Source organism: Cygnus olor, chromosome 5 (genome assembly GCF_009769625.2).
Source record: "Cygnus olor isolate bCygOlo1 chromosome 5, bCygOlo1.pri.v2, whole genome shotgun sequence".
NCBI classification, from domain to species: domain Eukaryota; kingdom Metazoa; phylum Chordata; class Aves; order Anseriformes; family Anatidae; genus Cygnus; species Cygnus olor.
The window spans coordinates 26512926-26540890 of record NC_049173.1 but is presented as its reverse complement, the minus strand read 5'-3'; the positions used below and the strand labels follow the sequence as shown (position 1 = coordinate 26540890).

Below are 27965 nucleotides of genomic sequence, written 5' to 3'. Positions count from 1 at the left end.
GACATTCTGGAAAACTAGATATGTGACTTCCAGTAGCCCCAGGCACCTTTAGTCTTCACAGCCAGCACTTACTTAGCAGATCATCATGAATCTTATTGACTTGGCAGATTTACAGGAATATTCTGTGGTAATTTCTCTATTATATGACACAGTCACTTTGTAATTACAATCCACTTTTTTGCCAGGTTGATTTTAAACTAGGGCTGCTTCCTGGTACAAATCACCAAGCGGCTGCATCAATTACTGACAAAAGAGGAGGTAGCATGAGGATGGGAACAAGCATTTTTGAGGGCTAGGGAGTGGTGAGATCATCTCTTTTGAAGGCAGTCGCTGTAAAGCTGCAGCACTGGTTATTAGCAAGTACCTCTTTTTGACACTTTGCAACTTAGTGTGTCGTTTTAAATTAGACATTATAATTAATTCCTAATTAAAAGATACCATGGAATGGAAGTTATTTTTGCTATATAATCCGAACAGTAGAAACAGACTCCCATAAAGTGTAAAATAGTAGTCATATGTCTTTTTTGGGCATTACATTCTGTTCCTATTTAAGACTGTACCTGATGTGTATTTGCCTTGATGAGTCAGTCACAGTTTGTACTGCAAAGCTGGTAGTTTATAAACTGAGCTATCCTTGCAGTTTGACTAAGCAAAGTTCATTCTGGCTGTGTCGTGACTTAGAGTTAATCCTTTCCTCCAGGTGTATCTAATTACATCAATCTGCAGCTAGCACAATGACATTTGGAACTCCCTGTTCCCTGCTGCCCCAACTCCCTGTAGTGTTCCTGCCTTTCACCTTGTAAAGGTCAAGAGAGGGAATTTCCACACTCTGGCCGTCCAGTTGTCTTCTTAAACACAAACTGTTACATAACTCTCAAATGCATTTTTTCCTGTTTATCACTGTTTTCAGTAGAAGTATTCCTTGGAAGCAAGGGGAATCTAAGTGCAGGCAGGATAACTAGGCTCTGAAGCATCCCTCTTGGGATGTGGGAGAGGAGTCAAGGAACTCTGAGCTCTTCCCAGCTACCCCTAGATTATAAGGGCCAGGGCAGGGGTGAGAGCGAGATGGGCAGGGGAGCATGGTCAGCAAGCATGATTTAGAGAGAACTTCACTATTTTAAATATACATTGAGATTGCTCTATTGTAAATGAGCTATGCAGCCGGCTCCTTTCATAGCTGTACCCAGCTGGTCTTAGACATAGCTGAGTATATATATCTCAAATGTGTGTTGGGACAGATCAAAGCAAACTCACAATTCCCTTCTTCAAACAGTTCAGCAGTTGGGGCCAGCTCAGCCCTAACTTTTCACTCCCTCATCTCTGTATTAAACTCAGACATCTAAAAGATTGGTAAAATGCTTCCAGACTGAATTCGTTAAGGCAGATACTGCACAAAGAAATAGTTTTCGCTCTTGGCGGAGAGTTCAAAGTGGTTACTTCCAAACTTAATCAGCATTTCTATAACTGGACTACACAAGTTCATATAATTCCCATGCAAATTGTAGTGGGCCTGTACAACAGCTGACGAAGCCAGAGCCTTGCAGTTCCCCTCCCATCCCAGCCCAGTGGCAGCAGTTGGCAGCCGCCCCTGCCTCACCTCCTTCTGCCTGCAGCAGCCGTCAGCCCCTGCCAGCTGAGCCACCAGAGCTGCCTTCCTGCACAAAAGGGCAGGCTGGGGTTGCTGTAGCTGGGGTGCTGAGAGACAGGCAGAGGGTATAGGGCATGCCTGGTAGATATTTCCTCTTTCATCCAGGTGAAAAACAGCAAATCTGTTGAATGGAGGTTGCTCTCTGAGTAAACAACCCTCCGAAGGGCTGTTTGAATGAACTGTGTGGTCACAAGTAGCATAGCAAACACAGGTTATTGCTGCTTTTTTTCATATTAAATATTTTTCAAATTTTTATCAAGGAAATTCAGAGTTTAAAACTAATACTATAATTTCACCTGTTCTAGTGGTTCTGTGCTAGATATTCCTGGACTCCGTGACTGCTTTAGTAGTATTGAAGAGGATAGAGAGAAGTTGCAGCTTTGAAGGGAAAGCTGACAGTGAGAAGACTTTCATCAGGCCAGGGGAGAAGAACATGATGTGAGATAGTAGCCTACAAGGAAATGATGACTGGTCTTATTACATTTTTGAAAGAAAGCCTAACAGCGACCACAGAATTGAAGAACTTTGAAGTATTATTCATTGTAAATTTAGCTTGGAACCATTTTTTGATATGAACTTTATTCCGAGTGTCAAGATTCTTTCTCCAAATATCAAGACAAAGGGAATAGCTCTTCAAATGAAGAAATTGAAAAAGGAGGGGATGAGGGGGAAGGAAAAACCAGCCACAATAACCCATCATTCTCTTGGATTAGTAACCCCAATCAATTTTGAAGTATAATTTTGTTTTTTTTTTGAGGTCTCCTGCACCAATAAATCCTCTGTCATTAAAAAAGAAAAAAAAATGTATTGGAGCTTATGGTGTTTGGGGGAAACAATAAAGAATACTTTCGCTCCGATGTCTTGACTTAGTAAAAAATACTTTGAGGCTAAAAAACCCAGAAAGAAAGTAACACCTGCACATACATACATATATATAGTTGACAAAAAACTAATTACTCAGGTTTTCATGTGGTGATTTTTCCCAGTCTTCAAGTCTGTTCTTAGCCATGCTACATGTATATGAGATCAACTGCACAATTAGTGAGACACTGATACTTGATACAAAACTTGAGATCTACTGTATGAGATGTCCTGCAAAACAAGCATTTATTAATAAATTTGCCCCAAATCAAGTCATGCATGGAAAAGAATGTTCCTTCTTCTTTGACTCATTTGGCAGCATCTGTGATTTGTTCAAGTACTTTACTGTCTTTAAATGAAGCGAAAATTGAGTAGATCCATGAGTCATTCTCTGTTCAGAATCAATACATCCAACAGAGGTCTTATTTGTCATACTGTGACAGTTCATCAATTCTTCCTCCTACCAACTCTTGTCCTACCACTCAGCAAAGCCGTCAGACGTGTTTGTCTATTTGCTCCCAGCCTTTTCCATCTTTCTATTTTCTGTCTTCTGTTAATAGTCCAAGTTTACATTTCCATGATAACTAAACATTGCCCTGTTACTCAATGTTGGAGAAATTTCTGTCTTTGCAACATCTGTTGCAGTCTTTAGAACTGTGCTTTCATTTCCTTTGAGTATTGCTCGAATCATAAGGCTGAAGATCTTTGATGGATGCACTGAAAATCACCTACAGTGTGTGTAATGTGATCATCACTTGGTTTAGCCACAGGATATCTCTCCTGACATTCAGACCCTGTCTTAGTATAGAAAGAAGCTCAAGTACTAACAGGTACTCTTGCAACTGCACTTATTTTTAGTGTTAGAGGTATGTGACTGTCACACTCAGCATTGCATTCATCTCTCCTCTGTTAATTTCTGAGGGTCCTCGAATATCTCAGCAGGTGGACTGAGTGAATCTCTTCCCTGAAGTCACATGTAAGAGACTGATAAGCTGAAATTTATCCCCCCTCATATTTGTGCCATGCTAAATAGGATAGATCCAGTTCGTAAATTTTTGTCCACTAGATCAAGAAGAAGAGCAAGGCTGTTAAGCTCCTCAGGAGAGGTGAAGGGGAAAAAGAGGTGAAGGGACGTTTGCTTCAAACTTAGAGGAAAGGCCTCAAGAGTCTATCTTTTCTCCTTGAAGTTCTTCAGAACAGTCGGATAATTTCCATTTGTGGCTAAAAGAGAAATAAAGGAGCATTTAACGTATTCAGCTTCACACACATATAGGATAGTTGAAGGCGTATTTGACACAAGTGTCAGAGATTCTAGAAATGCTCCTTCAAGTAGTAGGCATGTATGCTTCCACTTTCATTTTAGAGTTACCCAATCTGATTTTGCATTTCCTGGTGAGAAGAATAAAGCAGCAGAAACTGAGCAGGTTAAGAAATCTGACTATCAGGCATTTTGATAACCTCTCCCTGTCGTTTTCTGCCCAAGTCCAATACTTTCTGGTGGTGCCTCCCCTTACTATTGTTGGCCTCTGGCTATAAGGCTGATTTAAAAAAAATATAATAATAATAAAAAAGCTTGTGATTAACGTAGTGACCTGTTGTGGTTCCTGTCTGGTATTTATCATTTCCGCCTTTGCATTTGGCAATAGGAGCAAATCGAATGTTAAGATAAGTACAGGAGCACCCAAGCACTCCTTTTTTTATAAGGGGAACTGCATAATATCTTTCATAATAATAATTCTTGTACATCACCAGGTATATGAGCTTGAAATTCGACAGAGCAGAATGAACGTGCCCTGATGATTCATGTTCAGGTGAACTTTGTAGTTGTAGCAACAGGTTGTTTGTTGTGTTGCGGAGAAGTCCCTCTAAACTCTGGGTGACGAAGTCAAATGAGGGTATCTTCCAAACTGGGTGAGTTTCAGTCATGCTGTTTTCACTTCTCCCTTAGAAACCAAAAGGTGAACTTTCTTTGGGCAGCCCAACTGATTCATCTAATTATGGAAATGTTATCATATGGCAATAAGAGGTATGCTGTGCTTCCAGATCTGAAACCTGGTCTTTAGGGAACGGAACTGCTTCTTTGGAAGTGATCCTTGTGTGGAAACTCCTATTGAATAGTGATATTAACATAGGGGATGCAGGCCAGAAAACGTGATGGTTGGTTTATTATAGGCCAATTCTATGCCAGAATAAATATTTGCTTTGAGCCTGAGAAATGCTGTTTCTTTGTATGTCACCTTAAAGGTAACGTAGATAAAATCCTTAGAACAATGATTGGATTCATTTATGTACATCTGGATTTATGTACATTGAAAAGCAAAAATTTTTGATTCACACTTGGCTTTTATAGATGATATTCTATTTTTAGTAGAAGTAGGAAAGTACACATGTTTAGAAGCTGTGTTATCTCAGGGAGAAAAGGTGCAACGAAGCAGAAGCTTAAATTCTGTTTGGATTTATTTATGAAGTTATGAAAACCTAGATTTTCTTGCACAGTGGGTTATTTCTAGGGATCTCAGTATATTGACATGCTGATTAATGATTCAGCAAGCCATTAAGCTGCATTTATTGCTTTTTCTCTAGTTGAATTCTACTTGTAGAGCTAGAGTGAAAGAGGTATATAGGGATAGAGGTTTATACAGCTAGTTAAATATATATAAAATTGAAGTTATAAAATGATTGTAACTGCAGTGAAATTTAAAACCAGAGTTAAAGTAAATTATTATTTTTTTTTAATATTCTAGAAAAACTGAGTAGAATTCTCTATGGATTTTAATCTAAATCTCTCTGTAAACTGATTGCTTCATGTTGTCTGGTACAAGAAAATAGTTTACGAAGTCCTATTTGAATCTAGAAGAACAATTTCATCAGATAAGATTCCATACTGCAGACATGATTGCACTGGCAGTATGCTTGTTTAAAAACAGTTCACAAGAATTCGTATTTCAGACTGAAAAATTGTAAGAACACTTAAACCTTATCCAAAATACCATTCCCGTTACAGATGACTTCCTGCATCAAACATTTACTGTGAAAAACATACCTTTTTCTAGTACTGATTTTGTGCATCAAATGCAGAGGTGACAGGAAAGAGGCTCTCACTCTTCAAATTCTACCAAGTTTGGAGGGGTGATTCCTGTTGTTATAGTCTCCCAGATCTATTTATTTTTTTACTGCTTGAAAAAACTGCCTCCCGAATAACGGATTTAATTGCCACTGGTAGAATTTTCTGTGATAAACTTATTTACTTTCCCCAAATACTTCTGGTTTTCAAAGCATCCTGTGGCAATGAGTTCTACAATTACAAAAGATATGATAAAGTCTGTGCTTCTGTTTATTTTAAAACTTCTGTCTGATAATTTTGTATGATGGCCTCTACTTTATGTGCTGAGAAATAGTGGGTATTACCCATTTGCACTTCCCAGCTAACTTGTCATTTTTCAGGCCATCTAGAATAGGTAGCACATACTCTTTATAAATCATCTGGAATAAAAAATTGTATACAGTTCTACAAGTTAGGTGTCATGGATTTTTGTATCTTTCTTTTTTTAACTCTGTTCCTTTCTTGATAGGGTATTTACCGTACCTGAGTGCATATGATGAAAATAAGGGCTACTCTTGGGCTAAAGAGAGCTCCTCAAATGGGACTGGGGAGAGCAGCACTTCACTATATAATTGCTTGTCTTGTTTGACTGTGAGCAACTCTGTTTGAAGTATTCAGGTCTTGAAGATTTCTTGTAGGTAGTGTAACAAACCAAAGCTTTTTGTGATTTTTTCACTATTTTTAAAGTAAATTCTTGTATCTCATAGAATGAAAATTCTTAATATCTTTTCTTACTTAATTGTAAGAGATTAATATAAAATTTTAAATAAAATTCAAAATTAATTGCGCCTCAGAAAGGCAGTTGGAGTCTGTGACACTACAGCAAACCATTGCAATCTTCTGTGGATCATTTGTGGTACACCTCAGCTGTGGTTAAATATGTGGTTAAACATAGATAGCAGGAGAAGGGAACAGTGTTTTGGCATCTTCCATCTAATTCCCCAACACCAATGCAATCAAAACGTAGTCTAGAATAGTATAAAACATGAAATACCTGGAAGCCTTGCAAGTGTGTCTATTAATGGTTCTAATCAGACCTGATTTATTCATACAAAACATAATTAAGGTATTATCACACATGCTGGGAGTTGTAAATGATTTTGTTGCTAGGTGTCATGTGAGGAGCAGTAGTGATATGGTAAGAATACCAGTACCAGGAACATAATAAGAAAGCTATGGCTACCTTTGCTACTGCTATTCAAATTTTCATTAAAAAAATTACCAGAGGCTAATTTCTAACACAAGCAGTGTTAATCTGCATGGGTTCTTCTTTTGTCATATAGAATGAACTCTGAAGAATGGCGATTTCTTGAGACTGCTTCTAGGAGAAAAGTCCCAAGCTGAAATAAACTCCAAAATCGTCCCTGAGTTGCAGGATCTCCTGAAAATGAGCCTCTTATCTGCTGGGTCTCCTCATGGGCATGTAGTGATAGTGTTAGCAAGTCAATGGCTTACTGCTGCGGAGGTCAGTCCTGTGTATAAGGTCATCCCTATTTCTTTGTGTAAAGCAACAGAATATTCTTTGGTACTTGCAGAAGCTCTCCAAACGCTTTCCATATTTGCTTCTTAGCATGATATTTCATGCTGTTTACATGGTTTTACGACGTTTTAGATCTTCCCATGTGCATTTTTCTAAATGATAGAGAATGAACTAGAAGCTTAAACTGTGTATGTGTATTTACGTATTAGTAGCCATGGTTCTACGGCCCCGTGGTACTAACCACTGTACATCAATAGAATTCTTCACTAGCTGACCTCCGAGAAAGACACCTACCTCAAGGTCTTAAAAATTAGACTTTGAAAAACATTCGATGAAGAAATACCCCTATGAAGCATCATTTAGATGCTTCATAGACTTCTCCTTTTTATGTGTATCCATCAAATAAAAATCTGTATTTTCTATTCTATAAATATTTTTCCCTAAATATGATCCCCAAAACTACAATGTAAATCACTTTAAATACTTAGTCTTTGGCATCGTACTTACTGACCTGCCACATATTTTTAGGAAACCTACCTCTTCTTAGGAAATTCTCTATTTCCAATCATTTACATATTTCATACTAATATTTACAAGTCTACTGGTTTTTCCTTTCTGCACAGAGATACTAACTTGTGTTGCTGTTTTCTTCTGATCTGTTATTCACTAGATAATTCTTTAATAAACTGAACAGTTCTTTACACAGTTCTATCTGGAAACATGCATTCAAGTTATAATGAGTCAGGTGAGTCAGAAGCTAAAGATGTTTTCAAAGTTATTAAACATAATATACTGTATTTTCCAACCAATTTTATCAGTATTAACTGCTACTTACTGGCTTCTGTTTAATTTTTCCAAATCATTTATATTATTTCCAACTGCTATGTTGTCCTATCCTTGAACAATTTTTCCTGTAGTGACTGTTAAAAGTGGACCCGTGCGTCTGTCAAGTTTGTGATGAAACCAATATACCTTCAACATAAATAAGGAAATACTAGTTATGCTTATATCTGTCCTTATCATTTTCCTGCATTCGTGTATTTATCTGCTCACTTTTATGGTCATTATAAAAAGAAACAGTGAGTTGGCAATAATATTTCTTCCGTTTGTGATATTTTTAATCTTTTTGAATCATGAACTTTCCAGGATTCATGTTGACATGGCTCCTTGAGCAAGTTGTGCACATTGTGTGGCTTAAGCTCTCTAACAGAAGTTAAAAGCCAGTTCAGTTCCACTGGTTCAGTGGAGTTATTCCTGACTTAGGTGGTGTACTTGTGTGGAAGAATCCTCTTTGCTAATGCCTTCTCTCCTTGTTTATTCCTAATTATGTGATGTTGGGGTAAACTAGATATTGCTTACGCTTTGTGGTGGAAGAAAAAATAGTAGTATGATGGTGCGTATTAGATTTGTGGTTCATTGGAATTTGAGCTTCTACATTCAATTACAGTTTATGTTTCTATAAATGGAAGATGGGTATTCATTAAGTGCTAGTATTACCTATACTACTACCTGATTGATTGATTGATCAATTGATAGGAATTTTCTTCCACTGCAGTCCTAAGTTGGTACATATTTGAATAAATAAATAAAGTGGCAGTAAGAGAGATGCAACAGGGTAGTCACAGAGCAGAACCAGACAGTCTTAATGATGTTGATTTACCCTGATCCTTACTAAGAGTCATCATCCTGGGCTTGTCTAATGTTAATTTTGCTACACTGCTTTTGGCATCTAAATCCATTTGTGTTTACATGTGATAGTTTGTATTGATTGTCTAAATCCATTTATGCATGCTGGCCCTAAGACTCAACAGTTAAAGGAAGTGGTTTAAAATAAAAGACGTGGAGGTTTTGACATCTTCACTTCTCAGTGATACATATGTCATACTTCATATTTTCATGTCTTGCAGAGTAAAGAGTTCTGTCTTTCCACTGAATGGGCATCCCCAAATGGGCTTTCAGAAATACTAATGCTAAAGAATATAAATTTTTTTTCTTGCCCCACTCACTCTCATTTCCACAAGCCCCATCACTCTGCCAGCCTAGCCATCATAACCACTAATATGAAACAGTTTTAACATTGAATTACCTGATACATTTGGCTTATTGTCTGTATACAAAACACTTTTGAAACTACAGCTGTCCCTTACACTTGAGCACAGATGTTTGGACCTGGGTGCTGTAGGGGGTGTTTGTGGGTGTGTGTGTTCTTTCCACGGAAATGGGCGAAGGAGGGAAAGATGCAGCAGAATTCCTCAAATGGCTGGCTGGTGTAGTCACATACAGACAGCTGGAAACCATAATGCTTAGTCCCCAAAATGAAATTCGCTTAAAAAGGTAGATCCTTTTATGAAACAGGGAGTGGGATGTTCTTATTTGGCTTCTATTATCTGAGCCTTTGTGGTGAGCATATTCACAAGCTTATTTCTCTGACTACAAGGGCAAAAAATGACAAAGTTGACAAAGATTTTCATATAACCCTTTTGTTCCCATGAGGTGGCGCTTTCAGATAAATGCCAAATATCATCTATAATTAATTTGTGAGAGCTGACAATATTATCTGTTTGTCAGATACTCTATCTTATCTCCTGAGTTAAAGAAAAATACTTAAGATAAACACTGACCTGGCCAGTGTTTAGATACTGAGTACTGCAGATTGTTACCAATAAACTTATATTAAAAGCATTAAAGTAAATTAGATCTTGTGAATCATAGCCATTGTGAGGGGCTTTCAGACCTTCACTGCCAAGGATCTCCAGGCCCAGATGTTGGCAGCAGCGATACTAGCAGTAAAATAGCATGAGTCTCCAGTGTTGTACAATCCGAGTTAATAACTGTGTCAAGAAGAATAATGCTGAAATATTAAAGCCCCCTAAGTTTTCTGGTAAATACCAATTATGCTTATACCAGTATTAAGCAGATTCCTGCCTTAGTCCCTCTCTGCTGAAATCCCTTGTCCCTAGGTATGCGTGCAGGGTAGGTGGGCCTGGCTCGGGCCTTATTGCTGCCCCTTCACCTTAGAACTTTGTGCTTTAGTTTATTTCTGCTCATTTTTGTCCTGCTGAAGAAAAACATTTCATATGTTCTTTGACATATTAAACAATTTTTTCATCTTTCAAAGAGAAATCACCAGACTTCAAAGAGAAATCACCAGTAGTGTTGGTTAATGTATTCATTTGTGTTAAGGACTGGAAAATGGCTTTTATTGGAGCAACTGTTTTTGGAGGTATCCTCTTTAGCTCTAAACAGTAATCTGTAGCAGGCAACTGCAAAATAGCAGGAATAAGAAACAGAACAAAAATTGTGTGAAAATTGTGTCATTAATATTTGCTTCATACTGTAGTCTAATTCTGTTTTTTTTTTTGATTGCAAGCAGTTGATTTATGGATGAGTTTCATTGGTTATCGTGCCGTCCTACCTGGACCATAAGCCTGTTTACCTGTGAGCACAGAAATAGTCTATATTTTAAAGTTTTTCTGTAAGTCTCTAGTTTATCAAAAGGTAGGTTGTCACTGCAGAAGCACAGGTTTACTGTGTCTTAAACAGCATCAAGCCTGTGCCTGCCATAACATTGATCTCCCCAGCTGGTGCAGCACCTTTCCTGAAAGAATAAAAGTACCGTCTGGGACTTTTTGAACCACAGATGGGAGAGGGGGAAAACACAGCATCAGACTAGGTCAGTGACGCTGTTCAGACATCTGCATGGGACAGTGGTGAGAGCTACAACATTGGTATCTTTTAAACTGTCAGTTTCAATCTTACAAAGCTGATTTCAGTCCTGCACTAAGTTATTTCCTATCTGTGGAAAAGATCAGTTGATCTTGTGTTTTCATTTTCATAACGACCCACCACCATTGCCACCAACACCCAGAGGTCCTGCTCACATTTTGGATTTTCAGTGCTTAAACATAGCTTCTGACTCAACCTGTCAAGATCAAAGACTGTCACAGCTGCATATAGTTCACAAATATTCCTTTCTAATAGCTAGCTTTTTACATTCTTTCTAAAATGAGAAATGATAGTTTTCTGTATAAGTTTGTTGTATATAACTGCTATAGAAATAGTAGAAATGCAAAAATACCAGTGTAATGTCAGACTGGATTTCCAGTGAAAGATGGCTGACCCCTGAAGTTGAGACTTCAGCTGGGACAATTTTTCCATTTACAGTCTGTATCACTGATAGATGAAGTTTCACTTCTGTAGCCTATACAAAAATAAGTAAAACCTTATACCTTTTCATTTTTATATAACTTACTTGCTCATGAAAATAGTGGTGATGTATATGCAGTACTTAGTGCAATAAAACTATGTGTAGTGAACAGTAAGAAGGTACTGTTGAGGAAACAGCAGCACAAGCAGGAAGAATTTAAGAATGAGAACAAAGGATAGTACTGAGATGTGGAAACACATAGACAAGACTTTGTGTCCTTTGAACTTTTATATGCTTATTTTCCTACTGTTGTAAAATCACTGATGGAGAGAATCACCTAGCTCATTTCCTGGGTATCAAGGGTTGATACTGATAAATCTTTCATACTTTGCAAATCCTCAGGTTTTGATACAAAATAGTGAGTTCTCAGGAGAAGTCTGTATTAAAAAAAATCCATGTAAAATGCCCCATGAGTTTTGTGAAGATCTTGGTATTTTTTCTTTGTTGCAAGAAAGGAGATGAGTAAGAGGAGAGATGGAAGTATGCAACAAATCAGATGCATATTAAAATTTGAGAAGACAGGTGAGGTTAAAGGATTACAATAAGGGTAATGGAATCATTTGGTACTAGTTTTTTAAGAGAGAGGTTACGGGTTTGCACGAACTTAAGTTTTGATCCAGAACATCAATTACTAGTTTCAGTCATTCAACAACTGGTAACCTAGATGTATTTCTTTCTTTTATGTCTTGAGCCATAACCTAAGTAACATGGCTTGAGAAGAGGATTAAGAGACAGTCTGCCAAACAGAATTTATTGAAATTTGGAAGGGGTGTTGTGCCATGTTTTAGCAGATCTACTTGTGAAAATTGACTTTCTGGATTTCATAATAAACCTTATGAAGAGAACAAGGTGATTAAAATCTGTCATTCTTTTATCATTAGAATTTCCTTTTTTTTCAGTTGCAGTTTGAGGAAAAAAAATATCTATTTAATTTATGGTATTGATACTTAACTCTGAGGAAGAAGTTATCTAGGACAGGAAGAATCTTGTAAACTTGTCATTATTTCTGGAGAATTAATCTCTTGGGTAAGAGTATATTTTAAAGCTTTAACATATGCAAGAGAGACTTTTTATCCTTAATATTTAAAGAATTGCATTCCAACAAATCATGCTTTCATTCCTGAAAAGACTTGAGTGACACAGGTGCTTGATCTTACTTTCTGTGGAAGTACCTCAGGGTGTAATTTTCAGGGAGAACAAACGAAGTCTAAAACAGTTTGCATTTAGAATAGATGAACCAAGCTTATCAGCCATGTTTTGTATCATACCTACATCTTTTTATTGCCCAGTTTTGTCTCAGATTAACATTTTATATTAAAAATGTAACTGTCCATAAGAATAAACCTCTGATGTGTATATAGCTGAATTTGATTGCTTATAGAGAGAGCAATTCTGCTTCCCCCTGCTTCCCTCCCAGCAGAAGTCTCCATGTTCTTTACCACAAACACAATGTCAGGAAGTCAGGTAGACGGGAAGATAGTATTGGGAGCCACGTGGCTAATCTTTTTGCCCCTCAGAGTCGTGCAGCCAAGTAGAGACCATGGAGCCAAAACAACAGCAGCCATGTGAGATGGCCTAGTTTTGTAGTTCTCACCCATGCTCTCTCCTTTTTTCAACATGCTTTGGGTGGTACAAGATGCAGGCTGTGGTAGGGAGGTGCAGCATCTGAGATCACTTAGGTCAAACAGCCTAGGAGGGGATTTCAGATTATTGATTGTGACTGCTGATGTGGGTTGTGTGTTTCTGAATTCCTGAAGTCTTAAAGAAGTTTTACGTTGCTACACTTGTGACAAAAGCAGAAAATGAATGTGTTACTAAATTTTCCTTGCGAATATGAACATTTCCCAGTTTTAGCTGTTGCATTTTCAAAATGCTACTTTGGATTTCAGACTCACACTTTCTCATGATCTTTATGCCTACTTCATAATTACTGAGCCAACATCAATGGGTCAGTTTGCATGTTTACATCAATGGTATATTTTTTAAGTGATTGGGAAAAAAATGCTGTTGTAGAAGGTTAACAAAAAATTACTGTTTCTTTGTCTCCATGCAATTCTAAACCTGTTGCTGCATAACATATTTTTTTGTAGATTGAGAAACTTAACTGGCACTGCAGTGACTTTCAAAACTCAACTTTCAAAGATTCAGTTATGCAACTAAGGAATGTTTGTGTCCACATATTTCTTGAATTGTTGTAAGAGTCAAAGAACGAAGCTGTTTTTCTCTTACAAATTAATACTGTGAAAATCAGCAGTTCTCCAGCTTCACATCACTTCTTTAGCCATCATTTCAAAGTTCTTGGCATTGTTCATTTAATAACATGCTTTGCTAACCGTTATCATTACCCATTTCTCTTTTATTTATCCATGGTTGACCTTTACTCATCTGAAGATCATGAGGGAACTGGGGTTGTTTAGTCTGGAGAAGAGGATGCTTGGGGAGACCTTATTGCTCTCTACAACTACCTGAAAGGAAGGTGTGGGGAGCTGGGGGTCGGCCTCTTCTCACAGGTAACCAGTGATAAGACTAGAGGGAATGGCCTCAAGTTGTGCCAGGGAAGGTTTAGCTTGGAAATGAGAAGACATTTCTTCTCAGAAAGAGCAGTCAGGCATTGGAACGGGTTGCCCAGGGAGGTGGTGGAGTCACCATCCCTGGGGGTGTTTAAGGGACATGGTTTAGTGGGTGACATTGGTGGTAGGGGGATGGTTGGACTGGGTGATCTTGGAGGTCTTTTCCAACCTTGATGATTCTAAGATTCTATGATCTTGAAAATATCACCATTCAAAAAGAGTAACATAAGTGTGTTCAAGAATGGTGACACTAAAAGATTTGTGAGGTGTAAGGTCTGAGAAGAAGGGCTGGAGATCTTCAAATCAGTAATCCGTTCTGAAAAAACAGACTCCAAAAATCTGGTGTTTCTTCCAGCTGATGGTTCTGCACCTGGCTCCCTATCCTTCATGTCACACACACAAATAAAGTGATTTGTATAATTTGTATATATGCATGTCTTTGGTCCCTGCATGCATCCCACTTGATTCTGTTAATTCTTGTAGAAAATACTGGTTTGCTATTCATCCAATGACTACTTGTCATGCCTTTTGGGTATAATAGCAAGATATGGCTGTAATTAGATTATATATTAGAAAATATCTATTTCAGAACCTTTTTTTTTACTTGCATCTCTGCTAGGAAGGATGGGGACCTATCCCTGACTTCACGTTGCATAGAAGAAATCTGCAACAGTTTTCCAAAACGTAAAGGTAATTTACAGAAGTTTGTTTTGTAGAGGTGTCTCTTCAAGATTGTTTGGAATTGGAAAATTTACCTGTAGTCTATAATACAGCAGAATTTAATACCAGAGTCTTAATTACGAACATACTACTTCTGCATTCAGGACTGTTTCAGAGATTATTTTGAGCAGGTTCCACCTTCAGTTGAAGTCAAGTATAGTAGTAATTAAAGGTATCTCTGTTACTGGGATAATACCCAGGGTACCGTGAATACAGGAAAATATAAAACATGCTATTGCTTCTGTGCCTAAATTGAACCTGTTTAAGGTCACTCCTTATAACTCTGCTTTACTCTCCACGCTACTTGGGAATCAAGAAGGCACATGAGTCAGGATGCACTTGCTGTCAACGGGAACACCAGCATGTGCTGAAACACCAAGGGTCTTGGTACACTGTCAGGTTGCACTTCGCTGCAGAAGCATCCCTTGGATGCCTCTGAATACCAATTTCTCTGCAAACAGCAGAGCTGTATTTGGGCTCTCCTCTGGCATTGTCTCCTGTGGGCAGACTGAGGCTGCTGTACTGTCCTCAATCTATGTGAAATCAACTTGGATATATTTGCTTCCGTGCTTTAGTTTTCCTGTTCAATCCATACTCTGCCTTTGGTTACTAGAGTTCGCTGTGAAGTCAAGAGCAAAAGCTGGCACCTAAAAGTGAACTGCAAATTCTAATGAGTCGTGGAAGTTAAGGCATATGTGTGTGTGTGTGCTCAAGAGAGGATGTGGCAATTCTAGGCGTGGAGTCAACATAGACAGGTAAAAACATGTTAAACATTGCGTGATTGCTGTCATGATGTGTAAAGTGGAGTCATTGGTAGAGTTTTGCATGATGATGTGTCTTGCATCAATCTGCACAGTCCTGCTGTAACGCGGCATACAAATATTCCCAACAACATTGTAACTGCAGCACTACAGAAACCCTCAGTATTGTAGAGGATAATTCCCAAGAGTTAGCTACTGGCTGTCTTGAGCAGTACAGTAAACCAGGCTGCTCGAGCTTCTGGCCGTTATTTATTAATCCATTACCGCTTTCTCTTCTAAGTAGCTGCCCCCTTCTATTCTATTCAGGGGAAGGAAATCTGCAGGAAACCAATAAACGTGTATGCAGCCTCTGCATTTGAGTGAAGAGGACTTTGAGACTAATTTACACTGAGGACTTTGAGACTAATTTACCCTATGCCATCAGTAATAATGTAGGGAATATAAGAAGCAGCTTCCATTATGTTTGTTGCTTTGATAATGGTGTTGAATCTGCTTCAGCGAAATGACTGGGCTCACTGGAAAAGTGACAGATTAGGTTTGTTTGGTTGTTAAATTTCTGGGAGGCAGCACCCTGCCTTCCCTGCCTAACTGCTCATGCTGGGGGAATACCTCCCGTGTCCCGGCACGGCTCGCTCTCCCATGTGGCACTTAAGTGCACAGGTTTTTTGAGCTTCTTTGTCTGCAATACGTAAAAAGGGAACTAAAAATGATCAAACGAAGTCAAATAAATGTATTGATGGTGGGAAGTGTTCCCTTGCATAACCCTGGTGAGAGCTCTCCTGCTCAGCCCTGCTTGATGGTGTGCTCAGGCCAGCTCTGTACCTGTGGTCAGCAGGGTGGTTTTAGGTTTCCTCTGCACTTGCACAGCTCCAGGACTGGGTGGGAAGCAGCACTGACAGCAGGTGAAAATAAATAGCAATAACACTCAGCAGTTAGTTGCTGTTATTAGCAGATACCAGACTGTCGGTGTGTTCTGCTTTTAAATGGCAACTAGTAAAACCAAATGTTCAGAAAATGTCTAACATGATTTATTAACAACAAATTTAAACTGATTTAAACTTTTTGGTCGAGTACTTCTTCCTGCTATAGCTGTATGCAGGTGAGCCACCACCTTTTGCTGAGGGCCAAAGGGTGTGCCTCTGAGCACAGCATTTAGGGATTTCCCGTCCGACAAATGGGAAAACACTGGCAGTGTCCAAGGAGAAAGGTTGTGTTACAGAAAGCTAACCTTTGGAAAAGGGACGCGTGGCGCTGGGTGATCTAGCGATCAGAGTGAATGACTGGCTGTAGGAAATCCATACCTGCTCTCCTCATAGTTCCTTGTACGAGGTGGAGTAATTCGCCCATCTTCCTTGTTTTTATTATTATTAAATTACATTATGCACTAGTGTAAAAGGGAGATTCAAGTATACATTTACTTCATAAGGCTGTTGTACAGCTGAAAGAATGAGGATATGTTTTGCAATGTGACAAGGACTGTCTGCCCCCTCAACTTAACTCCCTTGTTTTATCCTTGTTCAGTTGTGCAGAATTGTGCATGTGGGTTGCTGCAGAACTCTTCCCAGGAATTAGTATTGAAGCATTCCCTTCCAATGAGAATCTGTTAATAGTTAATCTTCACCTGAAAAGTGATTCTTTCAAGGTATAACTTGCTGATTTTTAAAATATAAAATTACCAGCTACAGCATTTTCAGTTGCTCTATTTCACGTTGGCAAAGCTTAGGCTTTTGTAATGTGGGATCGTATAACGTGGCTGAACCCCAGCAGGTTGCTGTGGGGTCTGTGCTCTCTGGTTCCTCTGATCCAGAAGTTCCTGCCCTTGAGTGTGAGCGCAGCATGGCCCCACGAATAGATGGTATCAGCACAACTGAAAATTAAAAAAAAAAAGGTGCATTGCGCTATGAGGGCAGGAGTGTGGTGGTGAAGGGGAAATTCCATGAAATCACATTGCTGCAGATACAAAACAAATATTCATTTACTTGTGGGGAAATAGCTGCATGCCTTTATCTCTGGGACTGTCCCAAGGAAAGATAAATGTATGCACTCAGCCAGGGTGCTGTACGAGCGTGCTGTTCTTCCACTGATCCACAGCTTAGGGTGCAGAAATAAGAATCAGAGCATGCACACTGTACACATGCATCCATTTTATGCTTCTCCTTTAAAAATTAATTAATAGCAAAATGCTTCAAAGATCCACATTGGGAGATAACATACATGTGTGAGCAGTGGTCTGCACTCTTGCACTGATCTGTGTGCAGTTTCATACTTCCTTGTGGCTGCACCCTGGGTCCATCCGAGTCCAGTTTACTAACCTGCTGTGAACACAAAATTGTTTACGTTGTCGGTGAGATGTTTAGGAGAAGCTTGAGATAGATCTCATTAAATGAAGACTGGGACAGCACAGTGATTATTTAAATGTAGCTGATAATTGAAAGGAATAGCAAACAGATCCTATTCTGCAGGTTCTAATGAGCATGAATTTCATGGGGAAGGATCTAGTGATCTCCACAAACAGTTGATTAAAATGTATCTGGTTCAGAAAGAAGCATGGACCCTGATGTGCCCTGTCAGAGGAAAAGAAAGTAAGACTCAGTGCAGTGATAGCTATTTGTATAATCCAGCAGTACTTCCAGTACCTTGTTGGCGTGGCAGTGATGTGTGCAGCACAGCAGCAGTTCACAGCTTCTTGGTGCTTCTCTGGCTCAGCCGCATCTAGCCATGTGAATTGAAGGAGTCAGCCTAACCATGCTTATTTTCTCTTCCCTGCAAAATGGCAGTTTACAATTCTAGTTTTCAGAGAAAAATGAGTTTTTTATGTGCTCTGCTGACCAAATTTAAAAGATAATTGTAAATAGTAATAACAATAGGTATTACTATTATATATGCTATTATAATATCTGTTATAGATAGATATTTATAAAAGGTCATTCTTTCACTAATTTTGTAATCCTCATTCTTGAGAAAATGAATAACGTGGGGAATGTGTGTGCTGCACATTTTTAAATGTTTTCCACACACTGCCTTTTGAACAGATTATCCAGCTGAACATCTGAGGTTTGCTGCCTAACTAGTGTGGGAACATTCAAAGGGTGCCTCAGCACAGAGCTGTTGCTCATAGAGCTCAACATATCAGCTGTTGCCTATAGCAAATATGCATTATGTAGTGGCAGAAAACAATAACTTTAACTTTTGGAAATACGAGATTAATAAAATACTCTTTAAGGGAGATATCACTACTTCTGCTTCTTTGTTAACAGTACTATGTTGATTTTCCTCTATGACTAAAGCAAGTGTTATTATTGTGTGTCTCATGTTTTCCTTTCTTGAGAAGCAGCCAGGCGTGGGAGTAGACACACTCAGGGAAACCCCCCACATAAGTTCTGTGACTCTCTGTAGACCACCCTTGTTAAGTGCCCAAGCCTAAAATGAGATAAAATGCTGCTTCGTAAAGTTGTATCAGGCAAGGGGGTGTGCAGAACAAAATTATTTGTATCTTGTGAAATCAAAAACAATTTCTATCTTCTATGTTTTATTTGTGTAAGTAAAGTTTAATCTTTGTGGCAACTAGAGGAGGGACAACATGCTGTTATACAGGCAGGAGATTCTATTTTTTTAAGGCGAGTCCAGTTAACTTTATTAAGATTTAAGCCTGTTTTGAGTTTGTCCATTGCAAAACTGTAGCTAATTTATACCCACACCTCATTTTTTTCCCAGAAGCCCTTCATACTAGAGAACCACATATCCTAATAAAATGTAGGAGACGAAAGTCCATCTGACTGCCAGATACATGGCACACTTAGTTTGAGCTGACTGCAGGTCCTCTGCCAAAAGGGGCACTCACACACTTGCTGGCCTCACTACCTCCAGTGATGTCTTCCCATCATTTCTCCTTGCATCAGGTCTTTCAGTTGTGTGGCTGCAAGCTCAGCCCTGCAAAAAATAAAAAAATCTCTTGTTGGATCGGTGAGCTCACAGGTAGCTGGGACATTGTTAGATCCCGTGCCACTGAAGTGGTGGGAATGTGCAGCTTGAGACAGAAATGAGTGGGAGCACCCCTTCCACTGCTACTTCCAGGTAGGTCAAACCAAATGCATTGTAAAGTTGTACTCTAGGGTTACAAGAAAAAAATCTTTCTATATCCTGGAACAAAGGGTGATGATAACAAATAATTGTAATGATCGTAAAAGGAGAGGAAAGAACAAGAGAAAGAGAAAGATAGTTGGGGGTATAGCAGGGAGAAGAGATAACAGGGAAGAGGGAAGTAACTAGAAAAGCTATGAAGAGGGATTAGAGTAAAATCAGGAGATTGTACAAATACAAACTACACTACAAATAGTGGCAGCAAACAGAGTTGCACATTAGGAAACACCTTTCCCTGGAGGCTGAGCATACAGTCCTTGGCCTTCAAACACGATGCTTCAGTCTCAAGAAAGAGTTTTCCTCTTTCTGGGCAGTATTCAAACGGCATTGCTTTGTGACCAACCCGCGGTACCGGTCTGCAGGCTGAACATCAGAGTCTGTGCCTTCACCTCTGGGTGAAGCAGGGAAGGAAAGCCAAGGCAGCAGTCGTGGCCCCGATGCCCGTCCAGAGCAGCATGTATTGCTGAACTGGCACAGCTCAGAGGCAGGCGAAAAGTCCCTCTGAAGAGATGCCAGCATCGCAGTGAATTTGTCACCTCAGGATGTTGGTTCGTAAGTGGGAGGCTGGCCTGGATGTGGCTTTCACAAGCTCTTATTCCTGAGGTCATGAATTTCCTTTTACTGTAGCTTGCTGCTTCCCCACAGGACAGCCCAGATCAAATGTAGTTCTATAATTTCGACAACAGGTGGGGCTGGAACGGCTGCATGGTTAGGGCTCAGTCCTCCTCTCCAATACCAACAAAGGCTTCTCTGCTGAATCATTCCCAGGGCAAAATATTACTTGAATCCCAGAGTGATTCAGGTCCCTCAGCTAGCTCTGGGTTTCTGAAATCTCTTACTGAATTCAGGCATATCAAACTGCAAGACTTGCTAAACTGCAAGAGTTGGAAAGGCTGAAAATAGCAATGCATTTTCTGTGTTTTGAGAACAGCTTCCTACAATCTTTTTTTTTTTTTTCCTTTGTTATTATGGACTCAAGTTACTTATCTACCTAACTTGTGTTGCAGGTAAGAACTGTAGGAAACGAGGGTATGTGAGAAGTCCCTCTACCTGACATGCGGATATGAAAGTGTTTCCTGCCATTCTTGTTCTACAGCTAAGGAAATTGTTGGTTTTGCTTTTGTTTTCTGCAGCTATTTGAGGCTGTCAACTGCCTGGCAAAAAACAATGCCCGCTTGCTTGTGCTGGGCCGCAAACACATGCTGGTCAACTCTTCAAACTGGAAAAGAGAGATTATGAAGGAGATGCAGAATAAGGCAGACTTCTTCTTTGCTGAAAATATGTAAGTTGAAGAAAGAGGCTATACTTAACAGAGATCAACAGCTGATTTATGTGCCTTTTAAATCAGTATTAATAGCTATAGGTTTTAGTACTGTTACTAGTATCTCCAGTTTTATATGTAAAAAAAAAAGCATATCCCTTGCTGTACTCGCTTCAAAAAAACTATACATATTAAAAGATGCATTATGTAAAATTTCATCACTTAGAACTGTGCTGACATCAGTATGGTTTGCTATGATTTATAATTGTTCAAAGCACTGCCAAAGATCACAGTGGCCTGAACTTACAGCATACCTGATAGCATCACTAAACTGGTTTCAAGCAAAGTTCTGCTTCAGAACCTTCTTAAGTCATGGGGTAACTCCTGCCCATTATAAATGTATTTTTAGAGGTTTTTCCCTAAAACTATTTCAGTTTAATAGCAGCTAATATTGAATAAATTTTTGCAAATAATCATCAGGCCTTTTTGGAAGTTCATTCGCCCATGTGACAAAGACTCACAGATTTGTGCTGTTGATGGGTGATTATTGTTTGTATTGCAACAAAGTTTTGGGGCTACCCTTACCAGTTTTAGTAGTTCTGTTCCACAATATCACTGTACTGTTAAGTTTTATAGCAAAAGATGATATCATTATATTACCAGACAGTGATGAGAGGGAAGAGTGTTTTGTGTAGCATGCAATTTTTATTGTATTCTCTGACTTCTGATGCCTCGTGGCAAGCAGAAGTTACTTATTTTATCATGGACCTTGAGTAGCGGTGGGAATTTTCAGTGATGCTGATGAATAAATCTCAGATCAGCATTTGATTCATTTCCTGCAGACAATTACTGCCTTGTGAATGATGTCTCTCTTTTCCATTTGTTTTGTGAAGTTCTGAAGATGATGCCTTCTTGTTATATGCCACTCTTCAATCCGGCAAACACTGCAAGTTCGTTACGAGAGACTTCCTCCGGGATCACAAAGCCTGTCTTTCCGACAGTCTGACACGTCATCTGTTCCGTAAGTGGCAGCGTGGACACCAAATAGTCCTTTTTCCTTCTGTAGGAGGAAATCCTATGAAATTTTTGGTAAGTTTTCTTCTACGTTCAGAAAGCACACAAAGCATGTTTGTTAAATATATATAATTTCAAACTCAGTAGGCAAAAAGATTTTTGTTGGAATATAAGAGGTGAATTTGGCTCAAAACTTCCATTTTTACTGAAAATTCACTATATTCATAAGGCATGGCACAGACTTGTTAACGTTAAAGAAGCAGCCCTTGGAAAATACAGGCATTTCAGTATTCACTGTAATATTATCCTAACATATCTGTAAAGTTTCATGAAAGAGAGCCCAGAATAGTCATGTTTGTAGTTGATATTTAGCTACTGAAATCACAGCATACCAAGCATAATATCATCATATAGCAGAATGCTGTACTGCTTTTGTTTAGGAGACAAAAGTCCTCATGAGACATGAAAAGTATATTAACAAGAGTGCAGCTGTTCTAAGATTTTTCTAGGGAAAAATTCATCACGTGCCATTCCATATCCTGCAGTTTCTTGCTGTCTGATCTCTCTCTGTTGTTATCGCTGGCTTAAAGGAATACTGCACATACGCAGATTCATTTCCTTGCTGCTCAAGTTAAAACTGTAAATTAATGTTCATCACTTCAATCAGACTGCAGAGATACAGGCTTATAAGCATGTAAGACTGACAGCCTTTCATTCAGTGCTGCCATATACATTTCTTTCTGTGGAAGCAAAAAAACTGGATGCAGGGTTACCTGAGTAACACAGCTTTAGCTGCATTTTGTTTCTTTCTTTTGTTGTAGCAGGGCTACAATTTCACATCTTTCACATCTACAATTTTCACATCTTAATTCACATGCAGGTTTTGTGTATCGCACGTTCGCAGTTGTAGACTTCCAAGACTATAGATACACAGTTATAATGTGTTCTGAGAGCCATAATTGCAAACCAGTAATCTTCTCTATTTGGGTTACATGTGCTGAGTTAGTATATCTGTAACACGGTAAACCAGAAGAATAGTTTATATTTGTCTGACTGGCTGCTCTTGAAAGTGCTATCGAGAACCCCTTTTCTTATATCCTCCTCGGCACAGAGCAAATCATTTCTGCAAAGAAATGTGGGAGAACAAACACAGGATGTCATTAATGTACTCTATCAGTTCAAGCTGGTAAACTCCACACCCTAAGCTAATTTCCATATGATTTCATTTAACTGAACAGAAAAACTTTGCCTTTTCTGCAAATTCAGTGCATTATGTTCAAGTCATTATTATCTGGCGGAGATCAAAGACAGATTTTTTGAACCATTTATAATGACCCCTAGACCACAAAATACTAAAACATGTTTTAGTTTTTCCTTCAATCCTAAAATTTATAATTTGTTTGTTGTGGGGAAATAAATGAGAGTTGTTAAAGAGATGAATCCATGGAGATTTGTAAGGAAAATGTTGGAACTTATAACTAGCTATAAGCGGTATTTTAGTAGCATATCATGTAAAGTCTAAAAAAAAGTTTTTATTCTTTTTTATCCTACAGCCTGCTTTCAGTTATGACTGTGTGGTACAGACTACAGGGGATACATGGCATATCCCCTATAAAGACGCTTATGAGGAAAAATATTCGTATCGAGTGCCAAGAAAATGGCTCTGCCTTCATCGGAAGTACAGAAGAGTGTAATTGCACAAGCTGAAATTTCTTTTTTTTTTTTTTTTTAAATCCCTGCTGCCAACTAAGAGAACAGAATACACCTAGACCAGCAGTACAATTACGGGATTAATGTGTGAGGCATGTAACTAAAGAAAATTCATTAACTGCATTTTGTCAAAATCATTCTTGAAGTAAATCTGTTAATGTCAGTGGGGGTCCAGCAGGGATAAATTAGGTCCACGATTTCCATCTTTACTGGCAATTTCTGTAGCCTCAATGTGATTTTGAATTAAAACTTGTTTTTCCCTCCTGGAATTTCAGGTTGTGTGTTTTTGGTTTTTTATTTACCTGTTTTTGCTCAAGCTTTTCATCTACACTGAAATTCATGAACTTTAAAAAAATCAGCAAGACTTCCAGAGCGCCTTCAAAATTGGCATGCTGACCATGCAACAGTATTGCACACTGTCCAATAAATAGAGGTAAATGGGCCAAATGGCATGTTTACTATTCATCAGGCACTCATAGCTCTTTAATACTTCCTCACATTAATTAGAATTAATTTGATTATATAGAATGTGAAAGATTTGTTGTAGCAACATATATTAAGTTTTTGTCTGTAAGAATGAAAAAATAACCAGTGGAATATTGTCTGGTTCTTTCAGTCTTAAATTTGCTGCTTCTGACAGGATTTTATATCACTGGAATAATTTGCTTATGGAAATACTTGTTTTTTCTAAACAAAAATTGGCAAAAACTAGCCATTCAATAATACAACAATTAAATTTTGTACAGAGATTTTAATGAAACCTCTCCCAAAGCAAGAAAAGTAGTATCTATTACAGTGATTGTGTTCTAAGTTGTTATTTGTGTTTCTGTAGTAAATGTGTTTATTCCATTTACCACTTTTATGCACACCTCTCTCCCCCCAAAACATGGAAACACATTAATCTCAGCTAAAGGATCACATTTTGTCACATTTATCTCGCACACTAAGAAGTCCTCTGCTTGAAACTGAGCTGAATCATGCAGATCTCTTTGCACATTACTTGCAGTTCTGAGTTTTTGCTATGGTTAGTGACAAGCTCCCTCATGACTCTTAGCATTCAAGCATGTTCCCTGCTATTTTTTTCACAACAGGGAGCTGTCCTGACACTTGTTCTGCTCCTGCTGTCCGTTTGTAAAGCAGCAGGTTTCTTTTGCACGTACTCATGTCCTTCAAGTAATGTGCAGAAAATGTAGAGGAGATGGGTACCTCTTAAGCTAACCTAGAACCTTGGTTTTAAATTCATCATGTTGCTGGTAGCATTCATTACAACCCCCTGTTCTGGCAGAATGTGCCAGCTCTGGTAGGTCATCCGCTTTCTGGAGTCCTCCGGGAATGCAGAGAGGTTGGGTCTTCTCTTGCTCCTCAAACTGATTTACTTCTAATTTGTCAGAAGATTGTCCTTACAATTCTCCAAGTCCAGCAACTGCCACATCTCCTTGAAAATGCAAATACTGCATTGTTAAAGCAAGTGTTTGCTCCTGCACAGGACTGCTTCATTAGTGACCATTGCTCTGTGTGAGGGTTACCCTCTGATGTAGTTCCACGACAGCAGAAGCTGATCTGAGTGAGTGTTGTTACGGTCCCAGTTTGGTGCTAGCTTTAGTTGTCTTGCAGTCCTAAGCAATTCAGAGCTAAGTCAGCTGAATGCAAACGCTATAAATGTTGTGAGACACATTCACTGGGGTTTGTATTTTCTCTCACCCTGGTCATTAACAGACACACATAATACCAACATCTAACCAGAATAACTGCATCCCGCGCTTCCTTTTGACTGAAACCAGACATGTCCTTAATCGCCCAGGGTTGATCTCAAAAACTGTTCTTAGAGAGATAGTGTAATACTTTCTAAATAATAACACTTCTTGAGTACACAGTCTTAGTGTGAGTAGTTAATACTGAATGCTAGTATGTGTGCTTTTCGTGTTGCTGTCTATCATGTGGAGGTTCTGCAACAATTTTAATTCATGGTCAAGCTACGAAGCTTTTTCAGTTACTTTTTCAGTGCTCTTTTCTTCCTTTTTATTTGTACTGCAGGGGATGGAAAGAGTTTGTTAATCACTGGCAGGATGAAAGGGAGCATGGAGTTGCATGCTTCAGAACGTGTTTTGGTGTAGGAGTTGATTGAATCATTTGACAGCTTTTGAGAGCCTGTGAAACATTATCAGGTGGGGTGTCACTGCGGTTATTCCCCATACAAATGAATTCCCCCATGCAGGGAATTTATCCTGAAGCCCACGGTGCCATTGCAGTTGTAGAGCTGGGCAGATCATTTTGACTGGGACCATGTTCACCTTGGGGAATGTGCCAGTTATTTAAAACCAGTCAACCAGAAGAGTATCCTACTAGTTGTGTAATTTAGTATGCTGCCTAACGTGTCAAAAGGCAGGGAGGCTTACAGTTATCCCATGTAAATGAAGTGCCATAATAAGTAATTGGGTTTAGTTATTGCATATGAAAAATTTTGAGAGAATGTTAGAAATTGGTTGAAAACCTCAAACCTTTATTTATTTTTTTTCCCAATATGTGAGTATTAGAATGAGCTGAAATAGTACAATAATACAGTACTGATGCCAGCAACCATTAAAGCAGTAAGTTATCTCAGAGCAGATACTGAACAAACCAGCCAGAGGGAACACAATCTGGAAATTTGCAAAAGGAAGCTGTCGCAGGATTAGTGTGAGAATTCTTATGATTTCATTTTTAATTATGTTTGCTGCTAATGCACTTTGTTGTAGCTCCTTATAAGGGATGAACAGCCTCCTCTCTGGGATGAATGAGGACAAGTGACCTAACTACAGGCATTTTCAATTTCATGCCCCCAGTTTCTGGATATATATAAAGAATTCTGAGGTGTTTTATTGGCAACCTGAGAGACAAACCAAAGTACTCTGCCAGCAAATCTACTGACATCTACCAGATTTACTTGACATCTAGTACTTATTAGTACTGTTGTACAGTGAAAAACTAAGGATTTTTAATGTCTTCCTTGCATTAGTTTATCAGATTGATGGGTCCACATTGAAAGCCAGGAAGGCAAGTTCAGGTAAGTCCTCCAAATGTCACAGGAGTCAGTGCCACCGTAACCATGGCAAGTGGCTCTGGTGCCCTTTGCAAGCACGCTGAGTGAGAAGAGTCAGACAGAATAACACTTAACTTGGCCTGCCACGTGCCATGGGGACGGAGACATGCTGGGAAGACAGACTTGAGGAAGAGTGGACTGATTCAGCCATTGCTGTAGTTGTTTTGTGAAAAGTTTCATCTCCAGGATTGCCCATTTACTGTTTATTATGTTAAAAAGATGTGAGAATAGTCTTTCTCAGAATCTTGCATCACAGACTTTAATATGGTGGGTAAGAAATGATGAATATTACACCAAAAATATTTGATTACTCTTCTGAAACAAAACCATCATTTGGAAGCTGATGCAATTGTTATATAGATGGAGAAAGCTTCTAGAAACTGTATCCTGAGAGTAGTATGACTTCCACCCTGTCATGTCCATGGTGTTGAGTAACTGTTTAATCTTAGTCTTGGGTCTAACTCAAATATTGAGTCTCTGATTCCAAACACTTAAAAGTAATGGATTTTCTCACTTAGTTACTTTTCTGGCAATTGGGCTGAATTCTTTCCATTTCTCCATCCCTTTTTTCTCATTGAGAATAAAAACAAAGAACGTGACATTAAATTCTAGTGTTATAGTATGGAATAGTTTCATGTGTGGTAGGAATGGGAAGCTAGGCATCCTTAGCATGGGGAAGGAGAGGTCTTAAGGGAAGCAGGTTGTAAGAATCGTGAGTGTTGCGGAGGGAGTGCACGGGGATGGAGTGCTTGCTGTCTCTCCCAGTACAAAAGTGGCATCAAATGGTGCTGGCGAATAGAAGGTTCATACAAAAGGTGAAGTTTCAGATGAAACCACACAGCGCGTCACTATGCTGAGCAACCCTTTGCCATGGCATGTTGTGGATGCGAGAGGTTCACATGAGTTCAAGAGGAGACCAGCAAGTTCATGAAAGAGAAATCCAGCAGGGGTTATTAAATAACTAGACGCTATCTCTGCCCTGGGAAGTCCCTCCAGACGGCTGGAGACCGGGAGAGCATTCAGGGAATGCATCATGAAAGGCTCTCTGCAGCCTTCATAGCTTCTCCTTGGGCTGCTTTTGGCCACAGCTGGAGACAGGGCACCAGGCTGGGGACTTTTGCATCAGAGCTTTAAACATCTCGTGTCCACCCACGGGGCCTCTCCCTAATGAGGGGGACAAAATCTGTCTCTTGTAACATGTGGTGAGGCGTTTTATTCTCGCATTGTATTAACAAGCAAGGAAAACCATCTGGAAATAATTAAAGCAGACTTTCAGTGCGTGGCACACACGACGTGCACCTGCAAGCTGCTATTTCAACAGGAAAGTTCGTGCAATTATATTTTCAAATGGAGGCTTGGACATCAAAACAGAGCTTTCCCAGCTTTTTTAGTGAACTCTGAGGGAAAATAA

At 39.1% G+C, this 27965-nt stretch overlaps 1 protein-coding gene across 2 annotated transcripts in view; it reads left to right on the top strand.

Annotated features, from left to right (window-relative positions):
* The window catches only part of LOC121071615 (protein only RNase P catalytic subunit), a 46184-nt gene extending 22440 nt beyond the window's left edge, over positions 1–23744 (top strand). For both annotated transcript variants that reach the window (XM_040560015.1, XM_040560016.1), the window contains exons 6-8: positions 20624–20772; positions 21645–21840; positions 23319–23744. In XM_040560015.1, the coding sequence (XP_040415949.1) occupies positions 20624–20772; positions 21645–21840; positions 23319–23459 (486 nt within the window). In that variant the 3' untranslated portion in view covers positions 23460–23744. The remainder of the gene's footprint in view (positions 1–20623; positions 20773–21644; positions 21841–23318) is intronic.
* Positions 23745–27965: the final 4221 nt, after the last annotated feature.